The sequence below is a fragment of the Equus asinus genome, chromosome 22 (genome assembly GCF_041296235.1).
Source record: "Equus asinus isolate D_3611 breed Donkey chromosome 22, EquAss-T2T_v2, whole genome shotgun sequence".
NCBI lineage: Eukaryota > Metazoa > Chordata > Mammalia > Perissodactyla > Equidae > Equus > Equus asinus.
The window spans coordinates 29,488,227-29,503,327 of record NC_091811.1 but is presented as its reverse complement, the minus strand read 5'-3'; the positions used below and the strand labels follow the sequence as shown (position 1 = coordinate 29,503,327).

The 15,101-nt window shown below is 34.1% G+C and overlaps 1 protein-coding gene across 13 annotated transcripts in view; it reads right to left on the bottom strand.

The window, feature by feature from the left end:
• PIK3C2G (phosphatidylinositol-4-phosphate 3-kinase catalytic subunit type 2 gamma) overlaps positions 1-15,101 on the bottom strand; it is a 514,208-nt gene that overhangs the window by 254,351 nt on the left and 244,756 nt on the right. For 10 of the 13 annotated variants that reach the window (XR_011496940.1, XR_011496939.1, XM_070494347.1 and 7 more), the window contains 2 exons: positions 7,425-7,484; positions 3,277-3,399 (listed from right to left, as the gene is read on the bottom strand). Coding sequence is in view for 11 of the 13 variants with exons in the window: in XM_070494347.1 (XP_070350448.1) it covers positions 3,277-3,399; positions 7,425-7,484 (183 nt within the window). In the remaining 2 variants the exon portion in view is untranslated. The remainder of the gene's footprint in view (positions 1-3,276; positions 3,400-7,424; positions 7,485-15,101) is intronic. The other 3 variants (XM_044775187.2, XM_070494351.1, XM_070494348.1) reach the window with 1 other exon arrangement.

The window sequence follows — 15,101 nt, the reverse complement described above, 5'->3', positions numbered from 1 at the left end:
AGCTTCTGGAATATAATTTGGAAGGATGGAAAATTGTTTCCAGTGCTGAGTGGGAGCATGAACTAGAGTACAACTGCATTTGTGATATAATCCTTCATCTTGCCAAAACTTACATTTAATAAATAACTAATTACTTCCCTGTGTGGCAGGAAATAGTTTCTTGCAAGTTGAACAAAAAAATGCAACTGAGAAAAAGGAAAGCTTCCCAAATTTGAGTTTGTTGGCAGGACACTCATATTTCTCAGTATTTCTTTAATCTTTGGTTCATTGTTGGTGGATAGACTGAACTACTGGCATTGTGAACTGCATTTACCTACCGCACAAAGTCTATAAAATCTACTTACTATTTCTGCCAAATTTTTATATAGGTGAGCTCATAGTTAAGACAGGATGAAAAAAGAGATAAACAAAAAGTCCAGATGAAGATGATGTAGAGTAAGTGGACTTTTAAGGTGTGCTCAAGTAGAATCTTTTTTATTAGGCATGTTGAACTATCTATTTTGGCCATTGACATATATGAAATAAAACTGATAATTGTCGACTCTTTTCTTCATTTCTATGCATGAATATATAAGAAATTATATTCTTATAGTTTCTCATAAATATATAAGAAATGTTAATTGTATTTTTGTTCCATTAAGAAGTTTCTGGAAATGAATGTTTTGAAGGTAAAGCTTTTTATAACTGTTAATACTTTAACATCATTTGAAATGCTTCATCCTAAAATTATATTTTCCTCATTCTGTGATCAGTTCTTTGTTTCTACTGATTCACTGAGAGCTGGATATAAAAATTGAAAAACAACCAAGTGATCTTAACAGATGGGAAGACACATATCCACATTCATATGTCTGGTCCTCTCCTCTGGCAAAGTTTCACATTTATCATGAGGCTGGCTATAATCAACGGCCCTGAGATAATGGGGACCTAAGTGGTACTTGTATGAATTAAACCTTCATCTTGGCATATTGGGGAAGAATCTCAAAAACTACCACTAGCACTATCTCCACTACCTCTGGTAATAATAATGACTCTCATTCAATCTATATTATCATCTAGACCCTTTATTGACATTACTTCAAATACTAACAGAAACCTGCAAATTCTTTTTTTGTGTTTTTTTTTTAAAGAGATGTGGAAAACTGAAACTCAGAGAAATGAATTAACTTTCTAAAGCTATTCAGCTAGAAAAAGTGATAAATCTTGAATTCAGATAATGTTTGTATGACCCTAAGCTCTTCATATTTTATTATCAGCTCTAGGTTCTTGTACTGTCTCCAAAATGTGATAATCTAAGAGAAATTAATTGCTTGTTGAAAGTTAATTCTCACTACCTTGTTATCCTGACTTAACTTTAGCTGTTACGTAGACGGTTCTTCTTAGCATTGTATAATCCCCTGGTTTTTAAGTTCATTAAAATATTTATTTTCAAAACATATTGGTGGTGTGCTTCTCAAGACAGTGGTATAATTTTCCCAGTCTGACACTGAATGAAAAAATATGATCATATTAAATGTGGTCACATTAGATATCTTACCTCATCATTTGTGAAAATCATAGATCTTAATATCTACACACAAAAACAGTTTTTTGGAAACTACATAAAATAACTATGTTATTTTATTTCCTTCTATAATTGAAAGCTATAAGAGTAAGTATTTCTTTGTTAAGAAAAATTTAAGGAAATACACGTCCATCTTAGATATTGAATTTTGGGTTTTACTGACTATGTTGTTTAAACTGCATTTCTTCATTACTTTGTATTTTCACTTTTTAATAAATGTTTATCTTGAAAAACTTTTGGTGGTGTGCCTCCATTGCTCCTCAGTCATCACTGTCACTGTGCAATGCAAATAAGACATTTAAATTTCTATATTCATTATTACTATTTAATCTCAAAAGAGTTATAATTAAAATGAGACATAGAAAGTCCAACACTAAGAAATTACTGATTTTATCATAGTCACCTATTTCAAACAAGTATGATGATTTATATATAGTAATGTAATTGTCCACTTTCTAAATCAATCGTTTTGAAATTTCAAGGCTGGCATATTCAAGGTCATATAATCTCTGCAGTTCCTTTTTGTGCAGGTAAGGAATGCGTGTAATCACTCTCTCTAATGAAGTTTCACATATAGTAGACTGTGTATAGAGGCCTGGGTTCAAATCTCTATTTTACCACTTATTAACCCTCTGTACACAAGCACTCTAAACATCAGATTTTAATTATAAAATGAACACTAAAATATCAACTTTATGGCATTGCTGAAAGGATGAAATGAAAGGAAATAAAATAAAAATTAAATTAGGGGGCCGGCCCTGTGGCTGAGTTTAAGTTCAAGCACCTGCTTCGGCAGCCCAGGGTTTCACTGGTTTGCATCCTGGGCACGGACATGGCACCGCTCATTAGGCCAACTGAGGTGGTGTCCCACGTGCCACAACTAGAAGGACCCACAACTAAATATACAACTATGTATGTACTAGGGGGATTTGGGGAGAAAAAGCAGAAAAAAAAAAAAAAAGATTGGCAACAGTTGTTAGCTCAGGTGCCAATCTTTAAAAAAAAAATTAAAGTACTATAAGTGAAACTATTTTGTTACTGCAATGCATTATCAAGTATTAGTTATTACTATTATTATCATATCTTTCTGCTTTATCACTTGCTAAACTGATAACAAGATTGAATGGATTCATTGTGACCAGAGTTCCTAATCTTTTTCTCAGGCAAAATCACACCTATAATTCAACATCAGATTTCTGAGATATAAAAAAATTACATAATACTCATTTTTTAAACTGAAAAAAAGCAGGAAATCATTATACAGGATGTGGGATCATAGAAGCACTGTGCGCTGCAAATTCAGCAAAAGATACCACAAAAACTGATCTCTTCTTTCCTACGTATGTGCTTGTCCATGCTTACACCTGCATACAAATTGGTGCACATGAGAGCCATTGATAGTCTATACAAACACTTGCCTGTGAAAATTATTATGTAAGTACATTCATCTAGGTAGGATTGTAGGATTGATTTTAGTCTCACTTGGAAGTTATATTGTAGTTACAAACTTCAAAGGTGTAAGAAATTTCCTTTTAATTTAATTAAATCCTTTTGGGATAATAGAATCAAGTTTCCATTACCCCCAAATGATGGAAATATACATGCACACACACACAAACACATATATAGTAGTCAGAAGTCTTTCGCTCTCCTTAATTAATTATTGAACTTAGGTTTACAATAATTACTGTGTAATAAATGAGTATATTTACCTCTGTTGTTCTTTGAAGAATTAGATTTAGTTCATTTACAGCATCTGTAATTTGTTTGGTTTCCACACACCCCAGAACACTGCATATATTTTTAACTTCTTCAGTAATATTATCCACATTTTGCTGTAGACGACAAGATTCATATCTTACAGTTTATTGAAATCAAGAGGACACTAATTTATCTTTAAACTACCTCTCTTTCCAAGAAAAGGAAGTGGTATAAAGTGTGGTTGGTCGTTCTCCTGTAAAAAGAAGAATCTCAGGACTGGTTATCCTGTGGCCTGAGTAACAGTTTGCATTGAGTGAATACTCAAAAGTAGGACTATTAAGATTATATATATCAACGGTAACATTATCTGAAATGAAATGGGAGAGAGAGAGGGAGGCGGGAGAGAGAGAATGAGTGACAATCAGTCTGTGATTTCTGCAAAATACTTTGAAAACAAAGCAACTGATGGCAGACCCATGTAGAATTTCAGAATGCATCTGTTTTTGTAAACAGTGTACAAGAGGGCAAAATCATTAAAAATCACATCTTCAGAGTTCAGAACAAACTTGGGACAATGAAGTTTGGTGTTGAGTGGTAATCATTTGATTATACTATCCTTGAACCAACTGCTGTTTCAAAAAAATCACTGATGGCAAGTATACTCTACAGTAATGACCAACTCTTCTTAAAATCAAAACTGCTGACTGCACTTAAGATAGTTATATCTGGATTTTATGGTCCCAGTTCTAAGAGCTTTTCATTAGTCTTTTATTTCTCAGCTTTCACATGTTCTTAAATTAGCTTTCATTAAAAAAAAAATCTGCCCTATTTTGACCTTAGTCTTTTCCATGTACAACCATTAACTATGTTGAGAACTCTCTCTTTGTTCTTTGATTCTATGCTAATGACCTTTCACTCTACAATGTTTTTATATAGTTTTTAAATATCATTAATGATGGTGGCTTTTCAAAACATGTCAGCTGTCACCAGCATCACAGTCATTCCAGTGGAGAATAGAACAGTTTATTTCAAAAGAGGTGGGAAAATATCTTTTCTCTTTTTTTTCCACAGAGATATGGATCAACAACACAAAACTGTTTTAACTCTACTTATTCTAGATCATTTTCTTAACAAAATATTATCAATACAAAGAGATAAAATGGGTAGTATATTATGGGAATACCATTTTGTATCTTTCATGGAAAAACAAAACATTTTAATATGTTGCCAGTACCTCTTTTGTCTGATTTTATAAACACTGAAAACTGATGACAAAAACCTAGGAAGAATAGCTAATTAATACTATGAAAGACACAATCAGAATTTCAAAAATGACAGCAGATTCAATTAATGAGATAAAAGTAAGAAGATGAAATTTAATTGGAATACATTTTAAGTCTTTCACAGATTAAGGAAATAAAACTACTCAATTATAAAATGAGGAAGAAAAGCTTATGAGTAATTCATGTGGAAAAGACTCAGTTGTTATTTTATATGTGAACTCAATGAGTGAACACTGTGACGTGGCTGCCAGAAGATCTACTTCATTATTAAATTAAATTGAAAGACATGTACTCTCCATACCCAGAAAGTTAGAGTTTCACCACATTTCCCATGTATATAATCTGAAATAAAGTTTAGTTATAAGTACCACATTTGAGACTGGACTTGACAAATTGGACTTTCCCAATGGAGAGCAAACCAACTATTAATATACTTATTCAGAACAGCAGAGTAAACTGTATTTCCAGCTCTGCAGTCAGGTTGTGTATGTTAAAATCCTGGTTTTGTCCTATTCCTACTTATGACTGTTATCAAATTATTTAACTTCCATGGGCCTGAATTCTCCCTTCTATAAAATCAGAACAATAATAATTAATTATAGAGTTGTTGTAAAGATTAAATAAGATAAAATATGAAAAAGTGCCTGGCAGAGAATAAGGGCTAAATTTTAGTTAGTAATTTTTAAATAATTAATTTTTATCCACTTAAACAGATTTTTCAGTTTATAAAAGAAATCAGACACTGTACATACCCAGATAACTAACAAAACGAAAATTTAAAAATCATAAAAACTATGAGAGAATTATGTATTAAATGCTATGTTTAGTTTTCATTCATACATTCTAAGGAGATATGTGATATGTGTGAATTTATGGAAATCCATAAAATATTACTAGTTAAAATGCAAATGCTGGGTTGTCTTGAATCACTCTGTAGTTAATTTACTCCGTCTCTTACTCCAGTCTTGGAGTGCTTCTTATCTGATATATTTATCTCCTTTAATCTACACAAAAATTCTGAAACATAAATATTATATTCATTACATTCCTGTGATTGTTAGAATATGTTAAGTGAAATGTTGGCAATCATAGAATGAACTTGGTGATTAATTGGACTGAGAGCCAACAGAAAGATTGGATTTAAGGTGATTCCAAAATTTCATAGTTGGGAGACCAAAAAGAGAGGGTGCTGTTAATTGTGACAGGAAACACAGGCAAAATGGGAAGATTTTTGTTAGAATTGTGAGGCATGTACTTTTTGATACACAGAGCTTGAGTTGCCAAGGGGATAACCAAGTAGACACAGCCTTCAGATAGTCAAAATGCAATGGGATTCTAGCTCTAGCAATGGTTGGACCGAGAAAACAGACACTCTACACACACATACACACACAAACACACACACACACTCACACACACAGGCATGCTCATATAAATGAACTACAAGACAAAATGTAAATACACAGTTTAGCCCTAGACAAAGATAAGATATATCTCCAGGTGACAGAAATTTTAAAGAGGGAACTTCGAGCCTGAGCAGTAGCTTGAACATTGATGTGTCAATGGCCAAGGGGAAATGTCAGACTAGATCTAGGCCTAAGGGCTTAGAGATTGGTGTTTACTGCTCACAGTGGGACAAGTGCTGAAATTTTAGGCCTAAACCAGTTGGTGGAAGTAGGGGAAGGGCTGGAGCTGGTTAGAGATCCCTGAAAAAACGTGACACTGGATGGATTGTTACCTGCAAAAGGGGGGAGAAGAAAAGCAATGCCTACTGACCAAGGGAACTTTTGAGGAAGCCTCTTTACCCAGGGGCTTTGAGTGAAGAAAATGGTTACTTGAGAAACTGTGTCCTGTGGGGCTGTGGAGTATTAATGTATACTACCCATAGCAGGAATTTATGCTAAAAATTGTGCCAGAGTATTGTGACTATTTTGGACCCATGCAGAAGCAAATGCAAAATTGCTGTATAGAAACACTTTTCTAACCAAAAACTATGGAGCTTCCCCTAAATATACAAACATGTGCATGTACCAACACCCTGGTAGAGGGGTAATAATCAGCCTAAAATTATTTACAAATCCAATGATGACGTGGTCCACTGTATGAGATACTCTGCAGACACAAAACACGATAAGATTAGCACTTGATTTCAAGAGATATTAAACCTAGATTTAGGCATTGTTTTCATGGAGGTGATACTTGGTCAAGAATTTGGATATGATTGTCCAGAGAGAGAATGTAGATAAAGAAAAATTGGAAGTTGAGTGTCTAACATTTCAGAGCATCTAGTATTTAGATGCTGGAGGAGAAAGTTTGGGTCACAGATGGAGCACACAGGGTGCTGAGACATAAGCCATAAGACAACAGTTTAATGGACATAAAATAAAGGTAGTTGATGGTACTAGGGAATTTTAGATTGGAAAAAAAGAAGAAAAAGAAAACATGATAACCATTTTCAAGTATTTGATGTCTTTTCAAGTGAAAAGGAGATTAGATTTACTGTAAGTAGCTTTAGAATGATGAATTAGAACAAATGGTTGCAAAGTTAAAGACATTCACTTTGGCTCAATATTAGGAAAATCATTGGAAAAATTATTTGTTCAAAAATTGGGTAGGTTCTCCTGTCAATTGAGAGTTCCTCTACGTTTCAGGTATGCTCTGCAAGCAATCAGGAATGCTTAGAAATTTTTGCATTACATAGGAGTTTGGATTAGACTACTTACAAATTCTTTCTATGACTCTTCGGGTTAATGAAAACTGTTAATAATGCTGAGATGTTATTTTATGTGCTGGATTCCAAGCTTATTTTAGGAAATATTTGATGTAACATAGACCCTGAAGGAGCAGCATTCTAACACTTTAGATGTTAAGCATACCTTAAAAGTATTTTGAACATTGGAGAAGATTGGTGACAAACTTTTTGCCTCTGCATCTTTCTGGAAAACAAAACAAAACAAAAACAGCATAAAGTTCCCTCCCCTCTTTCATTTAGCCCTGATGGAAACCAAAGTAATATGTGTTTAAACAGCCATGAAACAGCTTGCCATTTTGCAGATTTTATACAAACCTTAATGAATTTCTGTTTATATTTATATCCTGAAAATTATCAAATTCAGTTAACGAGGTTGGAGACAAATTGAGAATTTAGAATTATTTTCATTCCAGGTTCAGTAGTTATTGCTACTATAAATTGTCCCTTAAAGATGAAAAATAGTCTTTGGAGTTCTATTTCAGCTTAAAATATAGAACTTCGGTCCAACAGTAACAATGAAAAAAGGCAGATAATATTACAAAACTCACAATTTTTTCTGATCCCATTAGAAATTTGGGGTCACAAGGTGACCAAGTATACTGAATTCCAAAGAGTGTTCGGCCCTCCAAGGAGAGGTGGGGCACACAAAGTCTTTGATCTTTAGCAGAGCACAGGAGAAAGAGGCGGCCACTACACAAGAGGGTAAGAATAAATCAGCTAAAATTTTACCAAATTTTTAAAGCCCAGGTGTGAGCTGGCATGTCATCTTAGAAGATCTGGGAGTCCAAGATCTTGGGAGATCCTCTAGGGAGAGTTTACAATCATGTGCAAGCTCTCTTCCATGGACACCTACCAGTCATTCAGGGGGAATATTGAAGGCATTGCGGGAAACTGAAGGTCCATTCAGTGGTGCGGTATGTAGTAGATGATCGGCTATTTCTGGGAAATAGGTCCGAAGCTCTGCCTATTTCTGCGGAGCATTCTCTCATGAGAATCAAAAGCCTTAAGCTGCTGGTTAATGGTACTAGGAAAGTGATGGTACTAGGAGGGGGCAGAGCCCTCTGTCACCCTGGTCCCAGGCAAAAAAATCTCCTGCTTTTGAGGGAGAGGGAGAGAAAGCAAGACAGTCTGCTTCAGGGGGAGAGGTAGACGTAGCTCAAGATCTTTTGCTGGTGAGGGAAAAGTAGAAGCAAACACCTTTTGCTCCTGGGGAGGGGGCAGGAGACCCTGTTTTGAGTGTAGTATCCTACATGGATACCACTCAGAGGTTGGGTACCACTGGGAGTAGGGGCAGAAAACTCTCTCCTGTACAAAACTAACTGCAGATATAACACATAGTTTGGCTGCCATGTAGGGGAGCAGGAATTCTGAGAAAGTTCCCATTTTGAGACTTAAGAACACAGTCTGCCCAAGGCTGTGTTCCGTTACAACACAGAACTCACTTTACTACAAAAATTAGTTTATTTTGAATAATAAGCAAGAGCAGGGTAGTGCTGGGGGAGAGACAAAAGTGTTGAAACAGACTGTCTCTGTGGCATAGGCAAGCAAGGACACTGAGGAAAAAAGCTCTGGTACCACAGGCCCCACGTAAGTACAGGTAATAGTAGCTAACTACCGGAGTGATTTGAAGCCTGAAGTTCCCTGACAATAGCGATAGCAACAACAAAACACAAATAAAGCTCAAATCCTGTCTATGTTGTATCAACCCTACATACTCATAGGATAACAGAAGAGCATTGCTCATTTCCAGATATGAATACAATTTACCTCAGTCTCTACTATTGTCCTCCACATCATGTTTAGCATTCAATCAAACATTAGGATCCATACAAAAAAAGCAAGATACAACAACCCATTGTCAGTAGAAGAAACAACAAAACTAAAGAAATGACCCAGATGTTAGAACAATCTGACAAGAACTTTAAAATAGCTATGATTAACATGTTACTGGCACTAGTGGAAAATGTGGACAACATGCATGAAAAGATGGGGAATTTTAGCAGAGAGATGGAAACTTTATAAAAGAGTCAAATGGAAATGATAGAAATATAAAAATGTATATGATATTAGAGATGAAGAATTCTTTCAATGGACTCATCAGCAGATTGAACACAGCTAAGGAAAATATCGATGAAATTGAAGATAGGTCAAGAGAAATTCTCTTAGTTGATACACAAAGGGAAAGAACAACGGAGAGAAAAACCAGAACACGAGAGCTAAGAGCTGTCAGACAAAGCCATATGTTCAATTGGAGTTCTGGAAAGATAAGAGTGAGGCAGAGAGATATTTAAAGAGATAATGGCCAACATATCAAAATTTGTGGGATGCCGCTAAAATTTAGAGGGAAATTTGTGGCTTTAACATTGAATAGTTCTATGTCAATTAAAAGAAACTGAATTTATAGTTGAAATCCTTCCCAAAAGGAAAACTCCCAAGAGCTGATTTCATGGGTGAATTTTATCAGACATTTAAGGAAGAAATAAAACAATCTACTCAGATTCTTTCAGAATACAGAATGGGAGGGAATGCTTCTCCACTTATTTTATAAGGCCAGCATTAATTCAACACCAAAATCAAAGCACAAGATTACAAGAAAATAAAAATATAGACTGATGTCTCCCATAAATATAAAAGCAAATATCCTTTGAAAATATATGCTAATTGATCCCAGAAATATTTGGAAAGGGTTCTAAATCCTCACAAAGTGTGGTTTATCCCAATAATGCAAAGATATTTTTAAAAATTTGAAAAGAATAAATGAGAAAAACCATATGCCCATCTGTATAGATACAGAAAAAGTATTTGACAAAATTCCTCACCCATCCATGATATAAACTCTTAGCAAACTAGGAATAGAAGGAAACTTCATCAACCTACTAACGGGCAACTAACTTCATAGCATACTACATAATTCCAAATAACGTCATACTCAATGGTGAAAATGTAACTTTCTCCTTAAGATTAATAACAAGGCAAGGATTCTGTTCTTATCATTTCTAGTAAAATTCCACTGGAGATCAAGGCAAAAGAAATCCATACTGAGATAAAGTAAGTCTGGTTGCATGATTCTAGGGTGGGAGGGATTAACTGCATAGAAACACTTGGGCATTTTTTGATGTAATGGAGATATTTTATATCTTGATTTCTGTGGCGGTTACATATGTATATGCATTTACAAAACTAGTCAAACTATACAGTTAACATGAGTGTGTTTTATTTTATATAAATTAAACTTTGATAAAGTTAATTTAACAAATAAGACATCATAATGAAAGTGAAAAGACAAGCCACCAACATCCGAAGCTATTTACAATACACATAACCAAAGGAAGAGCCAAATACATTAATAACTCCCAAAAGTCTATTTGAAAAAGATCAATGTAGAAAAATGAACAAATATTTGAATATGGAAATTATAAAAGATGACAGTTTGATATTACATTTAAAAGGAGTAAGGAATCATGAATTTATTAGTAGTCATGGAAATGAAAATTAAAACTGAAATAAGCTGTCATTACATAAACTCACATAGGCAAAAATTTTAAAAGTTGGACAATACCACACAGGTGAAAATATGGAGCAATGGGGACTCTCATATATTGTGAAATGCGTACAACTCTATTAGAAAAGTGTTTGGTGATATCATGTAAGTCTGCGACCCTATAGGTATATACCCTAGAAAACCCTTGATATTAGCTCAAATGTACTTCAACAGTACAATAGATAAATAAGTTGATGTTCACTCATCTAATTGAGTACTATACAGCAATGAAAATAAACAAATCAAATCCACATGGAACAAGGTGGATAAACCTCAAAAAAAATATTGAGTGAAAGATACATGGCTCAAAAAGTACATACCATTTTATTCCATTTACGTAGACATTAAAAAGGAAAGCTAAACCTTATATTGCCTTTGGATACTTTGGTGGTGTGAAATAGTAAAGAAAAGCTACGAAATGCTTTCACCAAAGGATACCTCTCATGTAGAGGAGAAAAGATATGAAATGCCACATGGGTAGATCCTATGATACTAGCAATATTTTGTTCCCAAACTTATTGTTTAATGAGTGCCTGCTCTATTTTTTATTATTTCATTTGTATATATATTATTACATGTTCTTCTTTATTATCTAATTCACTGCACAAATCCCAAATAAACTGTTCTTTTATTTTTTATATCGATCATGTTATTCCTTTGAAAAAACTCTTCAATGATTTCTATCTCACTAGGTATACAAATTATGTTGGCTGGTAATTATCTTCCTTATTGAAGATCTACTTTCACTTTTTAAGTTTTTCTTCTTCTTCAAGTCTAGAGTGTTCTATACATAATAGATTTCACTTTTACTAGTTCCAGTATGCCCTTTGTTTCTGTTAAGGTAGGTTCCAATTTTGCAATTGTGTTTTATTTTCCTTGTGACCTGACTTTATCTCCTTGACTTCTCCTTTGTGACCTTTCAACTGGTCCTTGTTACCTATTCATTTTATTCTATTTTCTTCCTATGAATTTTTGCTCCTTTCCTCCCTCTTCTTGTATTCTATTGTGAATGCCAATAAGTTTTGTGACATTTTTCTTCTGGATGCTATACAGTCCCCTACTTTAGTAATAGTGTTAAAAATAGTAACACTAATAGAAACAAAATAACACTTGTACTTATCTTTTCTTGAACACTTTTTATCTTCCAGTCACTATATTATATTAAGCACCATTTCACTAATTTTTAAAAATATCTTTATATCATATTTTATTATCTTCACTCTAGTGATGAATAATATGAACTCTAGGAAGGTTGAATAAAAATTTCCATAGTGGCAGAGGGTTGGCATATATATCTATCTGACTTTGGAATCTTTGCTCCTAAATTCTATCCTAACTGCCACTCTAAGTTATGTTTGAAATTGAACTTCTGGAAATCCAACAATAGATCTGCTTGTTACTAAGAGAGCTTCAGTTCTAAAAAAGCTAAATGTATAAGATCCCCATAAGCTCCCTTTCTTTCTACTTATATATGGAATTTTTAGCCTCACCTAAAGGCTGAATACATTTGGATTTTGGTCTTGTGGAGGGGAAAGTGTGAGACAAGTATTATTCTGCCTTCCTCATTGAGTGGCTTAAACCTGAATAATAGAAATGCCACACTCTTCTGATTATCTAGCTGGTATAGTCTGAGTCATGGGCTAGATGGTAAATGGTTTGGAGATTTTTAGTTATTTTCAGACCAGGTGGATGTTTCATGAAGTCAAACCACGTTTTGAAGCATAAATAGATTTTTCTCAATCCAGATCCATCTAGTTTATAATTAGTTCACCCGTCACTAGATTCTAGTGTAAGTTTGTCATCAGTAGCAGGGATAGCTAACTTTCTCTAAAGGTCCTAGTCAGCATTTTAATAAAAATTTTGGAGACAGTGCATTAGAGGCTGCTAGGAAGAAGCAACTTTGAATCAGAATTTGAGTCTTTCACCTATATTGACATCTGGTTTTACACTGAATTGCTCTCTCTATATAGCACTCTGTGTACATTATTTATGTGAATATGCTGTCTCTCCGAGGTGATCAGCAACTTCAGAGCATGGTTCTGACTTCTGTGTCTCCTGATTCCAGTGACTAAATAGTTCAGTAACTTGCATTAAGTAATACCTTAGGGGAAAATTCTTTCTCTTTCTTCTATTCTTAATTTCTCTGAAATGTTAGCAATGAATATAGAATATAGAATGAATACAGAAAGTATTCCTTACCTTTCAGGGTATTAGTGGAATAGAACAGATGGAAAAAATGCCTAAGGAAATTACTTACAAAACTAGCCTTTTAACAAACATAATTGTTAGGATGCCCAAAATAAAAAAGTTATGTCTAAAATATGGTAAATAACAATTGCTGAGGAAAGAAAATATTTGAAGATTAAATTATCCATATTATTCAATAATATTCATGTCATATTTATTCAGCTTGCTTCTTTGTTATTTTTTCAAATGATGTAATAATCCAAGTTCGGGAAATATAAAAAATCATTATTTTTCAAATTGATACTGTTCTCAAATAAAGCAGAGGGTCTATACTTGATGTAACGCTGTTTAATGTACTCGCCAAACAGAAAGCGCAAAATTGCAAATTGATAATATCATAGTCTGTCCTCACTTCTCAGATATTGACTATTGATGCTTCATGCTTCATTTAAAAAGCTCATTGTTTTGGATGGAGTTCATGTGGAAAATCACAGACAGTGTGGCCTATTGATAAAATAATTCAAATGTGGGTGGTGATAACTATTTTCCAGTGCTAATGTAAGGACAGTATTTCTTTGATGTTTTGCCAACTTTTAAGTCATATTGAAAAAATTTACAATAGTCAATGGTTATTTCAAAATAAATATATTAGAGGCTTCATATATGAATAATATGACCAAACTTCTGTATTTGGAAATTAAGAACCATTATAGATTCTCAACAAGTCGCATGTGTGTGTGTATAAAAAGACATCTGTAATACATGAGCAGTACTGAGACATTTAGATAATTAAAATTCATCTATAAGTAAGTTATAACCTCAAATTATAATCTACATCAAGAGACATAAATGATCTAGAAATGACGTCTTAATGTGCCCAGAGCACCTGGTAAATTTCAAATTCTACATTAGAAAGAACAACTATCACAAACGTAAAGAATCAAGCTGAAAGAACTACTAATTATGACACTTTCATGAGACTTAAAACAAAGCAATTGTGAATTCCTTTCACATTCCACATATTAAACTTCCAGGTTCAAGCCAGGCTCAAGAAAGAAAAATGGAATTAGAGTGAGAAAGGATTACACTTTGGGAAGAAATATGAGTCATGTATTTGTCATCACCATGTCTTGAGATATTTATGTGGAATTCATGTATGAGTTTGGTATCTACATCGAGAAATATAATTTATTATTGTCAGAACCCTTTACTGAACATTAATATTAGGAATAGTTACTTAAGATCTGTGTTCTTTTATATATATCAGGAGTCAATTGTGTAATGGAAAAAGAAGTCCTCATTCATTTTACAAACATTCTCTACTTATACAATTTCCTGTAATCATATGATGTATTACCTGTGAAAGACTATCCCTTGCCTGGAAGAACAAGCTGTGAGAAATGATCTGCTTAATGGTTACCACACTTGGGTGCCCAATAGGTGACTAAATCTCAGTAGTCTTAGACTGAATCCATCATTTTCCCCTGCCAAGCTAGCTTCTCCTATCTTCACTGTTTTATTTAACTGATGTCTCCATGCAGTCAGTCAGCAGCTAGGAGTCTGGAGATATTTTAGACATCCTCTTCCTTTGTTGCTCACAGTCTTTCACCAAATCATGTAAATTGCACATTTTCACCTGTTATGAATCTGTCCCCTCCTAAGAATCCCTAATAATAGAACTTTTGTCCATGTCCTCCTCATCTCTTTGGACTAATGAAATGCTCCTCTCATCATCTGTCTGTCATTCTACTGCCCTGCATAATGGCTCCATGTCATCATCTGGTAAATTAGAAAATCATTAAATTGTCCATAAAATGCCCTTAAGATCCCACGTAACGTGGCCCCTGTTTGCCCCTTTCATTTGGTCTCTTTCCAGGCTTCCACCTTGAACCTGAATTGTAGCCAGTCCAAATTTCATACAGGTTCCTAATCACATCATGCTGTTTCCTAGCTGCTTCTGATCACGTTTTACTTCACTGAAAGTTATCCCTACTCCCCACCTTCTTTCACCACGCCCCTTCTTTGTCTGGCATACTCATTTTTTAACATTCAGATGAAATAAGTAGAATTGGT